General features: G+C 36.0%; 3 protein-coding genes across 3 annotated transcripts; 2 read left to right on the top strand and 1 right to left on the bottom strand.

Moving 5' to 3' along the window:
• The first annotated feature begins 920 nt into the window (after positions 1-920).
• LOC120070756 (ATPase 8, plasma membrane-type) lies at positions 921-5,521 on the top strand. Its single transcript, XM_039022632.2, has 14 exons — positions 921-1,156; positions 1,261-1,479; positions 1,568-1,705; positions 1,929-2,243; positions 2,337-2,663; positions 2,754-2,873; positions 2,971-3,093; positions 3,179-3,283; positions 3,382-3,691; positions 3,772-4,286; positions 4,368-4,538; positions 4,636-4,818; positions 4,894-5,069; positions 5,148-5,521. The coding sequence occupies exons 1-14, from the start codon at positions 1,109-1,111 to the stop codon at positions 5,242-5,244; spliced, it is 2,847 nt and encodes a 948-aa protein (XP_038878560.1). The 5' UTR covers positions 921-1,108; the 3' UTR covers positions 5,245-5,521.
• Positions 5,522-6,910: 1,389 nt separating this feature from the next.
• Positions 6,911-10,771, top strand: DRS1 (DROUGHT SENSITIVE 1). Its single transcript, XM_039022447.2, has 5 exons — positions 6,911-7,150; positions 7,257-7,959; positions 8,603-9,009; positions 9,597-9,695; positions 10,322-10,771. Exons 1-5 carry the CDS (start codon positions 7,020-7,022, stop codon positions 10,542-10,544), a joined length of 1,563 nt encoding a protein of 520 aa, XP_038878375.1. The 5' UTR covers positions 6,911-7,019; the 3' UTR covers positions 10,545-10,771.
• A 752-nt stretch (positions 10,772-11,523) lies between these two features.
• Positions 11,524-14,277, bottom strand: LOC120071512 (FAD-dependent oxidoreductase family protein). The gene is made up of 9 exons (XM_039023835.2): positions 14,124-14,277; positions 13,990-14,047; positions 13,164-13,272; positions 12,940-13,081; positions 12,730-12,781; positions 12,493-12,639; positions 12,279-12,390; positions 12,071-12,197; positions 11,524-11,990 (listed from the first exon to the last, which is right to left on the bottom strand). Exons 1-9 carry the CDS (start codon positions 14,204-14,206, stop codon positions 11,528-11,530), a joined length of 1,293 nt encoding a protein of 430 aa, XP_038879763.1. The 5' UTR covers positions 14,207-14,277; the 3' UTR covers positions 11,524-11,527.
• Between the last annotated feature and the right edge of the window lie 499 nt (positions 14,278-14,776).

The raw sequence follows: 14,776 nt of genomic DNA on the forward strand, positions 1-14,776 counted from the left end.
GAAGATGCAAATATAAGAAGACATAAGAAGACAAAATTGGAGAAAATGTGGAAAAAAAAGATTTAGCTTTAATTCGTGGATGGGTACACAATGTGTTAACTCAAAAATCGTAGACCCCGTCCACGATTTCCTATTTTTGTCAATAAATATTAAAATAACATTTTTCAGCAATGTCGTGTTGCCGATGAATCTCATAGACCGTTTGTCGTGAAGAAGATGTTATGCTATTTAATTTAGATTTATTTCCTATATGTAAAAGTCCATTAGACCCTTTGTTAGTTGTTGATAGTATATAAAGGGAAAATTTCTTATACTACCATAATAGCGTGGACAATTTTTAGTATGAACAATTTTCGATACACTTCCACTTATTATATGTCACATCAATATGTTTTTATAAATAGAATGAGATTCACTATATTAATTTGGGGAAAAAATTTATATGGTGAACAAAGAGGAGTATTGTTAAGTAGAAAGACTTTTTTTTTTTATTAAAAAATGTTTTGAATGTTATTGTGGGGTAGCTGAAATCTTAATCTAATGAACTTCTATCTATCTTTCTGCGTCTCTCCGTTTCTCTTGAGTTTGAAAGTTTAAAACAACTTATCAAAAATTTATTTTGTCATAGTCCAAATATAGATATTAAAACAAAACACAAAAATATATATATACATTAGGGAAAAAAACATTTTGTTAACATGGTACTAGAATAAGGCGTAGAGTGTGGTAAACCACAGAGTAATAACAAACTTTCCTTGTAAGTTGTAATTTTTTCAAAAAAGGATTTTAAAGAAAAAAAAGAAAAGAACAGAAAAGAAAATTGATTGTAATTACCACGGCCTATCATGGGATTTGATAAAATAACCCACTCTCCATCATTTTCCTATAAAAAGAAGCTTGCTTTTCTTGTCCTAGATGTTGCCATCTCTATCTGCATCATATTTACCTGTTTTGTTCTTCCTTTTTTAACCTCTCCCTCTCCCTTGGGTTTTAAATATGACTCTTTAACAATGGGAATAAGGGGAAGGGACTAAGGAGAGAAACAAGGAAGAATTATTTTTTTAAGTGTTTTTGGAGATTTCCTTCTTCATTTTGGTTGTTGTCAGCTATGGGTGATATTTCATTAGAAGATGTCAAGAATGAGAACGTTGATCTAGTAAAAACATCATTTTTCTTCTTCTTTTCTCTGTTTTTTTCAACATATCATTGGTTTGAATCTTTTTTTTAATCTGGGGTTTCTTTTCTTTTGGTTTTTTGTAGGAAAGAATTCCTATTGAAGAAGTTTTTGAGCAACTAAAATGTACAAAAGAAGGGTTAACTACGGCAGAAGGAGAAAAAAGACTCCAAATTTTTGGCCCTAACAAGCTTGAAGAGAAAAAAGAAAGCAAACTTTTGAAGTTTTTGGGGTTTATGTGGAACCCTCTCTCATGGGTCATGGAATCTGCAGCAATCATGGCCATTGTTTTGGCCAATGGAGGGGTAAATTAATCAATATATTCTTCTGCCATTCTTTCACTTTCACACACAATAACTTGCTTTTCATTTGATTTTTGTTCTAAAATGGCAGGGGAAACCACCAGATTGGCAAGATTTTGTTGGTATCGTTGTCTTGTTGATCATTAACTCTACCATCAGTTTCATTGAAGAGAACAATGCTGGAAATGCAGCTGCGGCCCTCATGGCTGGTCTTGCCCCCAAAACTAAGGTATTTCCATTTCCTTTCGAGTTCTTGGTGATTTAATATAGTATCAAAATAAGAGATATTGCATTCATACTCTTGGATGTCCCCGAAATCGACTTGTTGGGCCAAAGTTGAATAAGAGATTGAATTAACGATAACCCATCAACGTAAACTTTTTAGTACTGATTTAACACTAAATATGAACTTTTTTGCTATTGTTGAGGATGTTGTTTTTGGAATTGTGTAGGTTTTAAGAGATGGAAAGTGGAAAGAAGAGGAGGCAGCAATTCTGGTTCCGGGAGATGTGATTAGTGTCAAATTGGGAGATATTATCCCGGCCGATGCACGTCTCTTAGAAGGCGATCCTCTTAAGATTGATCAATCTGCTCTTACAGGTGAATCTTTGCCTGTCACCAAATATCCTGGGGATGAAGTGTTCTCTGGCTCCACCTGCAAGCAAGGTGAGATTGAGGCCGTTGTTATTGCCACTGGTGTGCATACTTTCTTTGGAAAGGCAGCTCACCTTGTGGACAGCACCAACCAAGTTGGTCATTTCCAAAAGGTAAAAGAAAACTTCTTCAGTTCCTGCATAACCAGGTTAACTTAGCATCCATAGCAAGATTCGTGGTTCTAACATTGGTTTATGATCGATCAGGTGTTGACAGCCATCGGAAACTTCTGTATATGCTCGATTGCTGTGGGAATGATCATTGAGATCTTGGTAATGTATCCAATCCAGCACAGGGCATACAGAGAGGGAATTGACAACTTGTTGGTGCTTCTCATTGGAGGTATTCCCATTGCAATGCCAACAGTTCTGTCAGTAACAATGGCCATCGGATCGCATCGCCTTTCGCAGCAAGGTGCCATTACCAAGAGGATGACAGCAATTGAAGAGATGGCTGGGATGGATGTTCTGTGCAGTGACAAGACTGGAACTCTCACCCTCAACAAGCTCACAGTAGACAAGTCCTTGATTGAGGTGAAGCTCACACAATTTGCAACCTACTGAAAAGAAGTTTTGCTCATTAGCTTTGATCATGGCTCATCATGGTGTGTTTTATGACTGTAGGTGTTCGTGCCAGACATGGACAAAGACACTGTTATGTTGTTTGCTGCCAGAGCTTCCAGAGTTGAAAATCAAGATGCCATTGATGCCTGCATTGTTGGAATGTTGGGCGACCCTAAAGAGGTTTAATACTCAACTCTCTTTTTATGTTCATGGCTTCCTTTTACTGTACCTTTTATGGTGTACTGAATTCTTCATACTTTACCTTTGGATTTCAAAGGCAAGAGGAGGAATAACTGAGGTACATTTCTTGCCTTTCAATCCTGTCGACAAACGTACTGCCATTACCTACATTGACAGAGATGGTAATTGGCACAGAAGCAGCAAGGGTGCTCCTGAACAGGTAGTGTTGTTTTCTGGTAGCCAATATCACTTGGTTTAATCACAATTGTTTTAGATGCCTAACTTCGTCACTTTGATGTTATTAGATAATTGACCTTTGTGAGCTTAAAGGAGAAATAAGAAATAAAGCTCATGACATTATTGATAACTATGCTAACCGCGGTCTTCGTTCATTGGCAGTTGGTCGACAGGTGAATATGTGTGAATATATCTACAAAACAGTTTCATTAATTCATAGAAAGAAAGAACTTTCTTATTAGTCTTGATCCTTGTTTCCTTTCATTTATAGACTGTCAAAGATAAAAGCAAAGAGAGCGCTGGAGAACCATGGGAATTTGTTGGCCTATTGCCCCTATTTGATCCTCCAAGGCATGACAGTGCAGAAACCATTCGCCGAGCTCTTGAACTTGGTGTCAATGTTAAAATGATCACTGGTGACCAACTTGCAATAGGAAAAGAAACTGGTCGAAGGCTCGGCATGGGCACCAACATGTATCCATCGTCGTCTTTGCTTGGCCAATGCAAAGATGAGTCAATTGCTTCCATTCCTATCGATGAACTCATTGAGAAGGCTGATGGATTTGCAGGAGTCTTCCCTGGTAATCACATTATACTTTTAACTACAATGAGATTAATGAAACCACTGGTCATCCTCAACTAAACTATTCATTTGTTGCAGAACACAAATACGAGATTGTCAAGAAACTTCAGGAGAGGAATCATATTTGTGGAATGACAGGAGATGGTGTCAACGATGCTCCTGCTCTCAAGAGAGCCGACATCGGTATTGCTGTGGCCGATGCAACCGATGCAGCAAGAAGTGCTTCAGACATTGTCTTGACAGAGCCAGGGCTAAGTGTGATTGTGAGTGCTGTATTGACCAGTAGGGCCATCTTTCAGAGAATGAAGAACTATACTATCTATGCTGTTTCCATCACAATTCGTATTGTGTTGGGATTCATGCTTGTTGCCCTCATCTGGAAGTTCGATTTCTCACCTTTTATGGTCTTAATCATTGCCATCCTAAACGATGGAACCATCATGACCATTTCAAAGGATAGGGTCAAGCCATCACCTGTGCCAGACTCATGGAAACTCAAAGAAATTTTTGCAACTGGTGTTGTCCTTGGAACATACATGGCCCTCATGACCGTATTTTTCTTTTGGCTCGCCAACAAAACCGAATTCTTCACGGTACAAAGACAATCATCATCCCTTCATTGAATGCAAATATGACATTAGTAATGTATATTAACATGTCAACATTGTATGCAGAACACATTTGGTGTAAAGCCACTCAAAGATCTTGCTGAGATGAATTCTGCTCTCTATCTTCAAGTGAGCATCATTAGTCAAGCTCTCATCTTTGTCACCAGGTCAAGAAGTTGGTCTTTTGTTGAATGCCCTGGTTTCTTGTTAGTTATTGCCTTCATTGTTGCACAGTTGGTAAGAAAGAACACATACAATTTTCTTCTTGTTTTTCAAACCTTTTCCAAAAATTGCATAATTCTCCTGATTCTGAATTCTGTTACCTCACTTTCAGGTTGCCACTTTAATTGCTGTATATTCTGAATGGGACTTTGCAAGGATTAAAGGTATTGGTTGGGGATGGGCAGGAGCCATCTGGGTATTCAGTATTGTTACTTACTTCCCACTTGATGTTCTCAAATTCGGTATTCGTTACGGTCTTAGTGGCAAGGCTTGGGACAACATGCTTGAGAATAAGGTCTGTGTTCAAACATCTGTAATGTCATTTAACTTGTAGCGGTTTTTGTACTTATGGATATTCTCGACCATTTAGACGGCGTTCACGACTAAGAAGGATTACGGAAAAGGCGAAAGAGAGGCACAATGGGCAATAGCGCAACGTACAATGCACGGTCTACAACCACCAGAAACCTTATTTCATGAAAAAAGCAATTATGAGGAGCTTTCAGAGATTGCAGAGCAAGCCAAGAAAAGGGCTGAAGTTGCTAGGTAACTTCAAAAACCAATCTATATTGATAACAAAGCACTTTGAAAATCTATTAAGTGGTTGAATGTTGAATGTTGCAGGTTGAGGGAACTTCACACTCTAAAGGGTCATGTGGAGTCAGTAGTGAAGTTGAAGGGATTGGACATTGAGACTATCCAACAACACTACACTGTTTAATCTGCAATAGAGAGGGCAACACAGCTGGCTGACTTTCAACAAAAATGAAGAAGGAATAATTTAAAGGAAAATAGAGTAACAAAATTTATGGGTGGTAAAATGAGTTATTCTTATTCTTCTCTTCTTTCTTTTGTACTTGCAATTCTTTTTCTCTAGGCATTGTGGGAGAAAATGTAATCTAGATTGATGATCTAAAACATGGGAAAAAAAATAATGTGGAAGATTTGAAATTTATGGAATGATAAAAGGAATATATTATATAGTTATACTTATGTAATCGATGATCCACTTCTACATTATTATCTTTTCTGTTTAGATAAATTTCTATCGTAAATATCGATTGTCGGATACACAAATAGGGTATATATTCTCAACTAAAAAGTCAAATAATTGAATGTTCGTTTCACATGTGATCAAACGTATTTATCATGCATTAGTGACTAATTTGGATAAAATATACTTGTAACCTAAGAAATTTAAACATTGTCTAATCTCTGGCATAAGAAAATATCTATATTAAAAAAAGTCAAAAAAATCAAAATATATACGAAAGTGGTCTAATTTTCTACTCTCCAAATGAGTCAAAACAAAAAAAAAAAAAAAATACTACCATCCCAATACTTTTATCATTTTTTAAAACATATATAAATTATGAAAAAAAAAACCATAATTTTCTTTTAAAAAAGAAATCATCATATTTAAATTTATTTAAATAGTAGTTTACATGGTCAGTATCAACAGAAATGTTGAGGTCTTGATTATATAAATATGGATTATATAAAAATGTTGGCAAACTATAAATAAGATATCGATGTTAAAAAGTACATAAAAAAGAATCCAACATTTTGTATTTTTTAATAATTTTTTATTAATATTACATTCACCTTTTGTTTTCATTAATTCATTCACAATATAGTGAATATGTGAAAATGTTTATGAAAATTTAGATACCAAAATTTGGTAAAAGTAAAAGATAATGTAAAATACAATGTATAAAAAAAGATTAATCAATAAATAAATACAACACTCAACAAACTTCTTTTAGTTGCCATTTACAACCATTTCTAGTTACATTTAAGTTGAATCTCTTACCCTAACATTTGATGAATGAAAATTAAATGGACTAAGAAAATACAATTTATGACCAAACTTATGTCATGATATTTAGGGCAAATATCAATTTATATTCCTAAATTTTGGAAGTTATATTAATTTAAATTCTAAAATTTTATAATTGTATCGATTAAAATCTGAACTTTAAGAGTTGGTACAATTTAAATGGAAGTTGTATCAATTTAAATCCTGATTTTTTATGAATATATCAAGTTAAATACCAAATTTTTATAAGTGTATCAAAATAAAACATAATTGAGGGTTTAAATTGATACAATTACGAAAGTTTATGATTTAAATTGATACATTTATAAAAATTTAAGGTTTAAATTGATATAACTCTAAAGTTTAGAGGTATAAATTGATATTTATTCTAATATTTATAAAAAAAAAAAAAACTAAAATTATTATTCAAGAAACCAAATCGAGCATAATTGACATTTAAAATAACTAGAGATATGTGGTTGAAATTATTCCACGAACAAAAATATTTTAACCACAGAGTATGAGAGTGACGTGGCGATTAAATAGACAACGTAGTCACTGAAGTCCCGCCGTAGTGTGTTTTTCCCGCCAACGCGAACTGTATATAAATACAATAATCCCTTCCAAATTCCAAATTCTGCTTCTGCTTCTGCCCTAAAATCCTTTAGCCATTTCCCATGGCTGCTCAAGCTCTCACTGAATACGAGCGCCAGAGGCTCGAGAACATTCGCCGCAACGATGAAATGATGGCCGCCCTCAAGCTTCAATCCAAAGCCTCTGAACTCTCCGCTGCCTCCAAGCGTCAAAGGTATCTTTCTTTCTCTATCTCGTTCGCTCACTCTCTGTGCTAATCTCTTTATCCTACTTCGTTTTATTCTGTTTTGTTTGTGATCCCTTTGTTATTCCCCTTCCAGAGTCGAAACCAAATCGGAAAAGGTTTATCCGAAAACCAAACCTAAAAATGAGACTCCAATGGTTTTACGGCGCTCTTTGCGCGCTAGAGGAATTCCCCCCGATGCCAAAAAGGTCGTAGATGATCCTACTGAGCCGGCTACTAAGATTCGGAAGTCAGATACCAAGTCCAAGCCTTCGCCTCCCGTTTTAGGCCCTCTTGAAATGATTGAAGTTTGTAGTGAGAGGGAGTCTCATCGGTCTTTGATTGAATCAATTTTGGGTATTTCGAATAAATCTCTGTTGTGTAGGTCAGTGAAAGATGATGTTAAGGATTCAAATGAGATTAAGACTGAAGGAGGGGGAGATGGGAGTTGTTTGAAGATGGGGCCTATTGATAATTATTCGAATTTAGTTAAGAGAGAGACTGAAGAACTTACCTGTGACATTAAAGATCACAAACATAAGAATGATGGAAGTTGCTTAAAGCCTGCGTCTTTGGTTCTGAATGCCGACAACATAGCTCGGGTTGTGCCTGGGAGAATAATGGCAGTGAGGTTTTTCCCTTGTCGTGATTCTAGAATGATTGTTGTAGGTAACAAGTTTGGGGATGTTGGGTTTTGGAATGCTGATCACGAGGCAGAGGAAGGAAATGGAGTTTATTTATATCACCCTCATTCGGGTCCCATTTCTGGGATTTCAATTCAACGACATGCATTGTCGAAGGTACCATTCATCCTGGAGATTCTAGGAAGATTTTAAAAATTAAGAATGCTTTTCTGCATTTGATCTTTTGAAATATCTGTTATTTTTTGTGATCTGTTGTTAGCATGAAAAAGTTCCAGGTTCATGCGGACAACAATTCATTCTGTGTGAGAAAAGTTAGTATGGTTTTCAATAGGTTTTATCGTAAAATTCCATTATTTTACTTTTTGGCATGCGATCTTAAGTTTCTCTTGTGATGGAAAACGTTCAGTTAGGCATAGGAGGAAGTAGTCTTCATGTATCAATATAGTTCCAGTTAATTGTAGAATTGCTTCTTGAGTTGTTTTCTTGCCTTTTGTATTTAATGGCATTTCTCAGTGGTCGGTTATGAACCAGCTATTTGACCAAAGAAGATAATAGTTTTGGAATGTGCATGAGTGATCGAAAATGCAGTTTTTAATCAAGGAGAAATCATCTGTTGGTAAGTTTGGATGGTTGACGTGGAAGATTTTGCAAGGAGGTTTACAGCGGCTCGTCATTTTCTTAGTCAACATATTTTTTATGGTTTAGGAACTAAATTCTGAACATTGCACCGCTATGAATCTTGTGTATTATGCAATTAGTTTTGGATCTGCTAATTATGATTCTTGTGTCATGATTTCAGGTTTATACCAGTTGCTATGATGGATTTATACGATTGATGGATGCAGAGAGAGAGATGTTTGATCTTGTGTATCATAATGAAGATACTATATACTCTCTCTCTCAACAATCAAATGATGCAAACTGCTTATATTTTGCTGAGGGTCGTGGAGGGTTGAGAATATGGGATAAAAGGACTGGAAACTGCCCAATGGAATGGACGTTGCATGAAGATAGGATCAATTCCATCGATTTTAATGTAGAAAATTGCAACATCATGGCTACTAGTTCTAGTGATGGAACTGCCTGTATTTGGGATTTGAGAAGCGTTAATGCTGAAAAGCTCGAAACCTTGATGACGATCAGTCACAAAAGGGCGATTCATTCTGCTTACTTCTCACCCTCTGGTCGCTTTCTTGCAACTACTAGGTAAATTGGTCATCTTTTGAAACTTTTTGATAGGGAAACTGTAGTAACAGAATCAGCAAAGAGGGTAAAAGAGAGAATAAATCAATCATATCCTATAGCTCAGGTTCAATAATGTGTCCTAGGCAGTGGAAATTTTTAAATGCCTCACAGCTATTTTGAAATTACAGTTTCTTATCTTTTTTTTTTTTTTGAATTTACAGTTCAAGCAGTAATTTCAAACGATGGCTCTGTTATTGCTACATCGGAACAAAAATGATTGCTTATGGCAACGACTTAAAATTTTCTAAATGTTGTGCGCTTAACTATTTTGAAATTGCACTTCGTGTGGGTTCTCCCCTGATTTCATTTATTGATGAAATGTTTCTTTTACCAAAAAACTATTTTGAAATTGCACTTCATGCATTCAATTTAAACTAAGGCTCTTTTATTGTTACGTCAGAAGAATGATGAATTGTTCATGATCCCATGTCCTCCACCCCACCCCACCGCAAAGCACTGAATTTAGGCGGATGTTGTTGTAGGTAGGATTTCATGGCTTAATAGTATTATTTGAAAGTTGTGGGATTAATATGTTTCATTTCGTATAGTTTTGACGACAATGTTGGTATATCTGGTGGAGTTAATTTCAAAGATTTTTCGCTGATACCGCATGATAATCAGACAGGCAGGTGGATTTCTTCTTTCAGGTAAGTTTTGTACCCGTCCTTATCACTTCCCTTTAATTTTTTCCCTTTTCATTTCCATCTGAAATTTACTTGGTGCGATTCATCTTAGCTCTACTCATTGAGATATTTTAAATTTATATATGAATGACTTTTCTTTCTTGAGGAAATGAATGACTCGTTTTCTCGTATGTTGATATCAATATTTGAATCTTGTGCCAAAAGAATGAAAACATCTCACTAATTTCTTTTATTAAGCGTCTTATTTTCTTATTATGTTAAATTTGCAAATGTTTGACCCCCGTGTTCTTATATATGAATGGTAATTTTCTTCAATTTTCCATATGATGTTGTCAACATATGAATAATTTACTGCATAAAGTTTCTGTAATTGGATTTTCAGATGCCATTCTGCATCCCTAGTTACACACTGACGCACGAAATAATGGTATCTTCAATTATTAGCAAACCCTACAATAAGGGACTTGAGTGTGGTTCTTGGGCTGAAATATAAGCGATCTTGTTTTTTAGTGATATTATGCATGTTGTCCTTTAATTGCTGTTTTATTCTCCCTTTTTTCATGATAAGTAGGCTTCAATTTTTTTTCCTCTATTAGAAGATTTAACGACATCCATCTATTTGGAAGCAGAGCAATATGGGGTTGGGATGACTCGTACATTTTCATTGGAAATATGAAGAGAGCAGTAGATGTTATTTCACGGGCACATCGGAAGAGAGTGTTCGTTTTGCAGAGCCCCAACATATCGGCAATACCGTGCAGGTTTGATGCGCACCCTTATGATGTTGGAATATTAGCAGCAGCCACGAGTGGGGGCCAGGTTTATATGTGGACAATGAATCAAGATATATAATTTGCTTGCGGCGGAGTTCTCAGGATAAGAATTTTGTACATGAATTATTCCCATCTCTATTCAGTGCTAACAACCAACAAGTACTTTCTAGGTAGAAGAGTTACCTTCTTGCAATTGGATTTCATGGGGTGAATCGCAGGAATGAATTTTGTAGACTCTGCTCATTAGCAAATGAACTTTGCCATGTAAATTTTATATAATTTTTATTTGGCTAGGTCGACTACTCACTTCATTTGTTAAGAGAGATTTTGTTCACGCTTTTTTCTAGCTGCTTTGGATGCTTCGGTATGAAACAAGTGACGGTCTTTTCAGGGATTTGTTAAAGAGAGTTTGTTACCATTTGAACTGATTCCTAATTAGGAAGAAGTTAGTAGAGGAAAGACCCTATAAAAACTGGTGAAAAATAGGCTACTGAAGATGTTGTGTGTGTGTGTTTTTTTAAATGAAGAAACAATTTCAAAAGGAAACGAAACTGCAAACACCTATTAGTGAATTACAATAGAGTTCTCCAATTAAAGATTAGATAAGGAAGACTAAAATGAACAAAAAGCTCTTATGATTTGCACCAAAAGTAAGTAGTAAATTTAACCCTCTCCATAAAATAATTAAAAGCAGAAGACCAAAATCCCACAGGAGACCTTGCCAAAAAACGAGATGCAAAAATAGATGACCTAGATATTCAGCACTAGATTCACACATGGTGCACCTTAAGGGGGAAAGATGATTACAGGGCATTGGCTGTTGCAATCTATAAGTCGAATAAATGACCTAGATATTTAGCACCATATTCATACAAGGTGCATCATGACTACGAGAGAGAAATATGATTATAGGGCATCCACCATTGCAACCTATCTGTGATATTAATGGCTCTAAGACTAAGCTCTCGAAAAAAGATTTTTGAATAATGGTCCTTCCGAATCAGACAGGATCTAGTAGCATCTGAAGAAAGAGGGCGAGAATAAATGGGGACAGAGAATGAATTAACTAATTATTTTCTTCCAAGAGGTTAATTCAGATGGAATTAGTTCTTCATTACATGAAAGCACAGCCTGCGCTGTTAATTTCCCAAGCCAACCATGGTACAATAATCCTCTTGAACCAAGCCCTCCAAATAACCAGTACTTGCAAGAGCTGTTGTGTCTTACGATCTCATCTATACAACCCATAAGTGGAAGAGATCCATGAGGTGTGAGTGGTGGCATTGCCCTAAGACCAGCCCTTGCTTTTATGAAACTCCACTCCTTTATTGAGGGATAAATGGCAGACACCTTTGGTAAAAGTTCGGCAAGCGCTCTTGAACTTTCCTCTTCTGAAACTTCAGGTGATGAATTTGTTGATTTCCATTCCCATGTTGAACCCATACATAAACTTCTAGGACCTTGTATGGCTAGCCATGCATCTGACAATATAGAAGGCCCAAGCTCTGGGTATGCATTGCTGGAACTATAGTATTATACCAGATATCAGACAAACAAAAAAAGTATCAATGTGTTTCTTGGAATTTCAAAATCAAATAATTATACCTGATATCATTCTGTAGCTGAAAATGAGCAACTACACCTCTGCAAGTTCTCAAAGGAAGTTTTCCAGTAAGTTCAGGAAGCATGACCATTTTGGCACCTAGACAAACAATCACAGCATCGTATGTCCCTGCAAGTTTTCCAGAAAGTTTTATCACATAAGAAATAGTTCAATTCCAAGAGAAGCTTTGGCTCGAGAAATTTCACTTGCCTTCTAGTTCACGCAGTTCATTAATAGATTTCTTCTTCAAATACAACTCCTTATGACTGAAACCTGAGGTGGATGTTTCCCTGGTCAGATTTTCACATGCTATAAATAGTGCCTAGCCACAAGATTGGGAAGAAAAAAAGATCAAAGATTTGTTTTGAGATCATATAATAAATGGAAGCAAAATTCAAGTATCAATTGGCTTTGAAGTTGTGACCTCAAGATAACGTTGAGAATTGATATTTACAGCTTGAGGCATATAAAAAGCTGTATTTAGAGGAACATTAAGCTTAGGAACGAGATTTCGGGCAGCATCCTCATCAATTGTTTCTATCATGCAGCTATCGAGGCTGTTCTGAGCATTCTAGTTACATAAATGAAGTAACACTATCAACCACTGTTAAGACGTTCTAATTAGAGTAATGAACAATAGAGGCAAGGAGATGAAATATACTTCTTTTAACACCATCAAATTCTTCAAGCTGATTGCAGGCCTCAAGATGCCCCTAAAGTAAATAAAATAAACCATTAGCATGCAATGCATCATCTGCTGCTATCACCAGAAAAATGATAATTAAATAGATCTTTAAGTGATGGGAATATCTAGACGAAAAGATAAGTATATGTATATATCTCCGAAGCTGAAAGAAATGAAGTAACAGACCGTCTTAGAACAATGAATTCATTCATATTCTGACATTCATCCCTCTCACTATCCAACTCTTTGGGGTGAACTGCTGATTCTGCAACGCTCAAAAGTTTTAAGCACTCAGCCCAACACTCGGCACCTTCCCAAAGAAGTTTAACTGACATAATTACAAGGGGTTAGCCACATCCAAGGGCCAATTTTCACAATGGAGGTAAAGTAACTAACAAGGTTGTTGGAACCTTTAGGAGAATAAGGGTGAAGAAGCCCTCCAGCGACTCCAGATGCCCCTCCACCAATGCCAACTCCGTCATAGATGTCAATATGTAAAGGTACATCCTTAGGACACAGCTGCAATAAACATAATAAGATGAAATATTAAGTAATAAGTGTTGAGAACCTACGTTGACTAGATAAGAAGAACAAGGATATATAACTGATGGATAACATCTCTACAGGCACGAGACTTTGGGTGAAACAAAAGCGAGTCATGCATAGCTAACAATATCATAACGTTATGGAGATATGTGAAGAATCATTCATTTTACCCTACAATTCATATCAACTCTAGCTTTGATAAAACCCAAAGAATGCCAGCAGAAGAAAGATCGATCATTTGGTACAAGCTTGAAGCATTCCATGAAGTAGTAAACTCTCAGAAATATGTCCAGTTAACTAAATTTATGATTATGTGAGACCCCATTTTTAGGTTTTTGGCTCAATGCTTATGGATAGAACCTTAGAGACAAAATGCCCTCCACCCTAAGGCGAATAAGAATTGAAGGGCTACGAAGGTTCAATACGACATTGAATGGATGGCTGACAGAATTGAAGGAATATATTTCATAAATGTATATATCCTCGTGCAATCACAAATCATAAGAGACAGTCACCAAACACGTAAAAATGTAAGAAATCCATCGAATGAACTCCAGTGAGTAGAACAAATTCCAATTGCCAATTCATACACAAAAACCACAATCCAACAACCAGAAAGAAGGTTTGAAGAAGAAAACAATGTATGCAGCCAAAGCAAAGTGTTGAAAAACAGAGCCCACAGAACCGTACCTTCAAGAGATGCCAAGTAACCGAAAGCCCAGCAAAACCAGCTCCAAGCACTGCGTACCTATAAAAGAATGCCACTCTGTGAGTATTTACATGTTGTAGTAGAACCGAAAAGAAGGAAAATGTTGAAGAAGAACCTCCGAGGAAGCGCTGAGAGAGAAGAAAGTGCTAACAACGGAGCGGCAGGCTGAAAGGTGGAACCTTGACTCACACACACCATAATCGGGTGTTTGAATCCTCAATCTTTGGGTTACACTTCTTTTTTAATATAACGATTTTATATTTTCATACAAATAAGAATACCACAAAACACTTTTTTTTTTCTTTTGTTCTTTTTTTTTTTCTTTCTAATCATATGATTGCATTGCATACGATTTAGATTGGGTTTGGTGCCACATAAATTCAATTCATTAAAACGGATTGAATTGCAACAAAACGAGAAGAATCTCACAATCCGAGGTCAAAATACAATTAAGATAAAAACATAACCAAAGGAATTAAGAGAAACAAGAACCCAGACATTGATAGAAAGAAAGACCTCAAAGCACATAACCTTACTAATCATTTGGGGAAGATGCAATATAGTTCTATAGACACAAAAATTATATTAGCACCAAATATGATAAATAACAACATACCAAACAACTCTCTAGATCCTACATCTCAATCCATTACCTATATTAAGTGACAAATCAATTGAGCTCATCCCAATGAATGATTATGTGGGAATACTCTCTTCAACATAGCATGTTTTCCTAGAAAGCTTGATTAAAAGGGCAATAAAAGAATA

This window comes from Benincasa hispida, chromosome 2 (assembly GCF_027475165.1).
Source record: "Benincasa hispida cultivar pf3 chromosome 2, pf3_genome.v1.1, whole genome shotgun sequence".
Taxonomy (NCBI): Eukaryota; Viridiplantae; Streptophyta; class Magnoliopsida; order Cucurbitales; family Cucurbitaceae; genus Benincasa; species Benincasa hispida.

Bases quoted from the DNA above. Each gene is read 5' to 3' on its own strand.
- LOC120071512 (XM_039023835.2), bottom strand. From the start codon at position 14,206: ATGGTGTGTGTGAGTCAAGGTTCCACCTTTCAGCCTGCCGCTCCGTTG. The intron at 14,048-14,123 runs GTTCTTCTTCAA...ATTCTTTTATAG, and splicing joins CTCTCAGCGCTTCCTCGGAG to GTACGCAGTGCTTGGAGCTG. The intron at 13,082-13,163 runs GTTCCAACAACC...TAATTATGTCAG, and splicing joins TCACCCTTATTCTCCTAAAG to TTAAACTTCTTTGGGAAGGT.
- LOC120070756 (XM_039022632.2), top strand. From the start codon at position 1,109: ATGGGTGATATTTCATTAGAAGATGTCAAGAATGAGAACGTTGATCTA. The intron at 1,706-1,928 runs GTATTTCCATTT...GGAATTGTGTAG, and splicing joins GTCTTGCCCCCAAAACTAAG to GTTTTAAGAGATGGAAAGTG. The intron at 4,539-4,635 runs GTAAGAAAGAAC...CCTCACTTTCAG, and splicing joins CCTTCATTGTTGCACAGTTG to GTTGCCACTTTAATTGCTGT.
- DRS1 (XM_039022447.2), top strand. From the start codon at position 7,020: ATGGCTGCTCAAGCTCTCACTGAATACGAGCGCCAGAGGCTCGAGAAC. The intron at 7,151-7,256 runs GTATCTTTCTTT...TTCCCCTTCCAG, and splicing joins GCTGCCTCCAAGCGTCAAAG to AGTCGAAACCAAATCGGAAA. The intron at 7,960-8,602 runs GTACCATTCATC...TCATGATTTCAG, and splicing joins AACGACATGCATTGTCGAAG to GTTTATACCAGTTGCTATGA.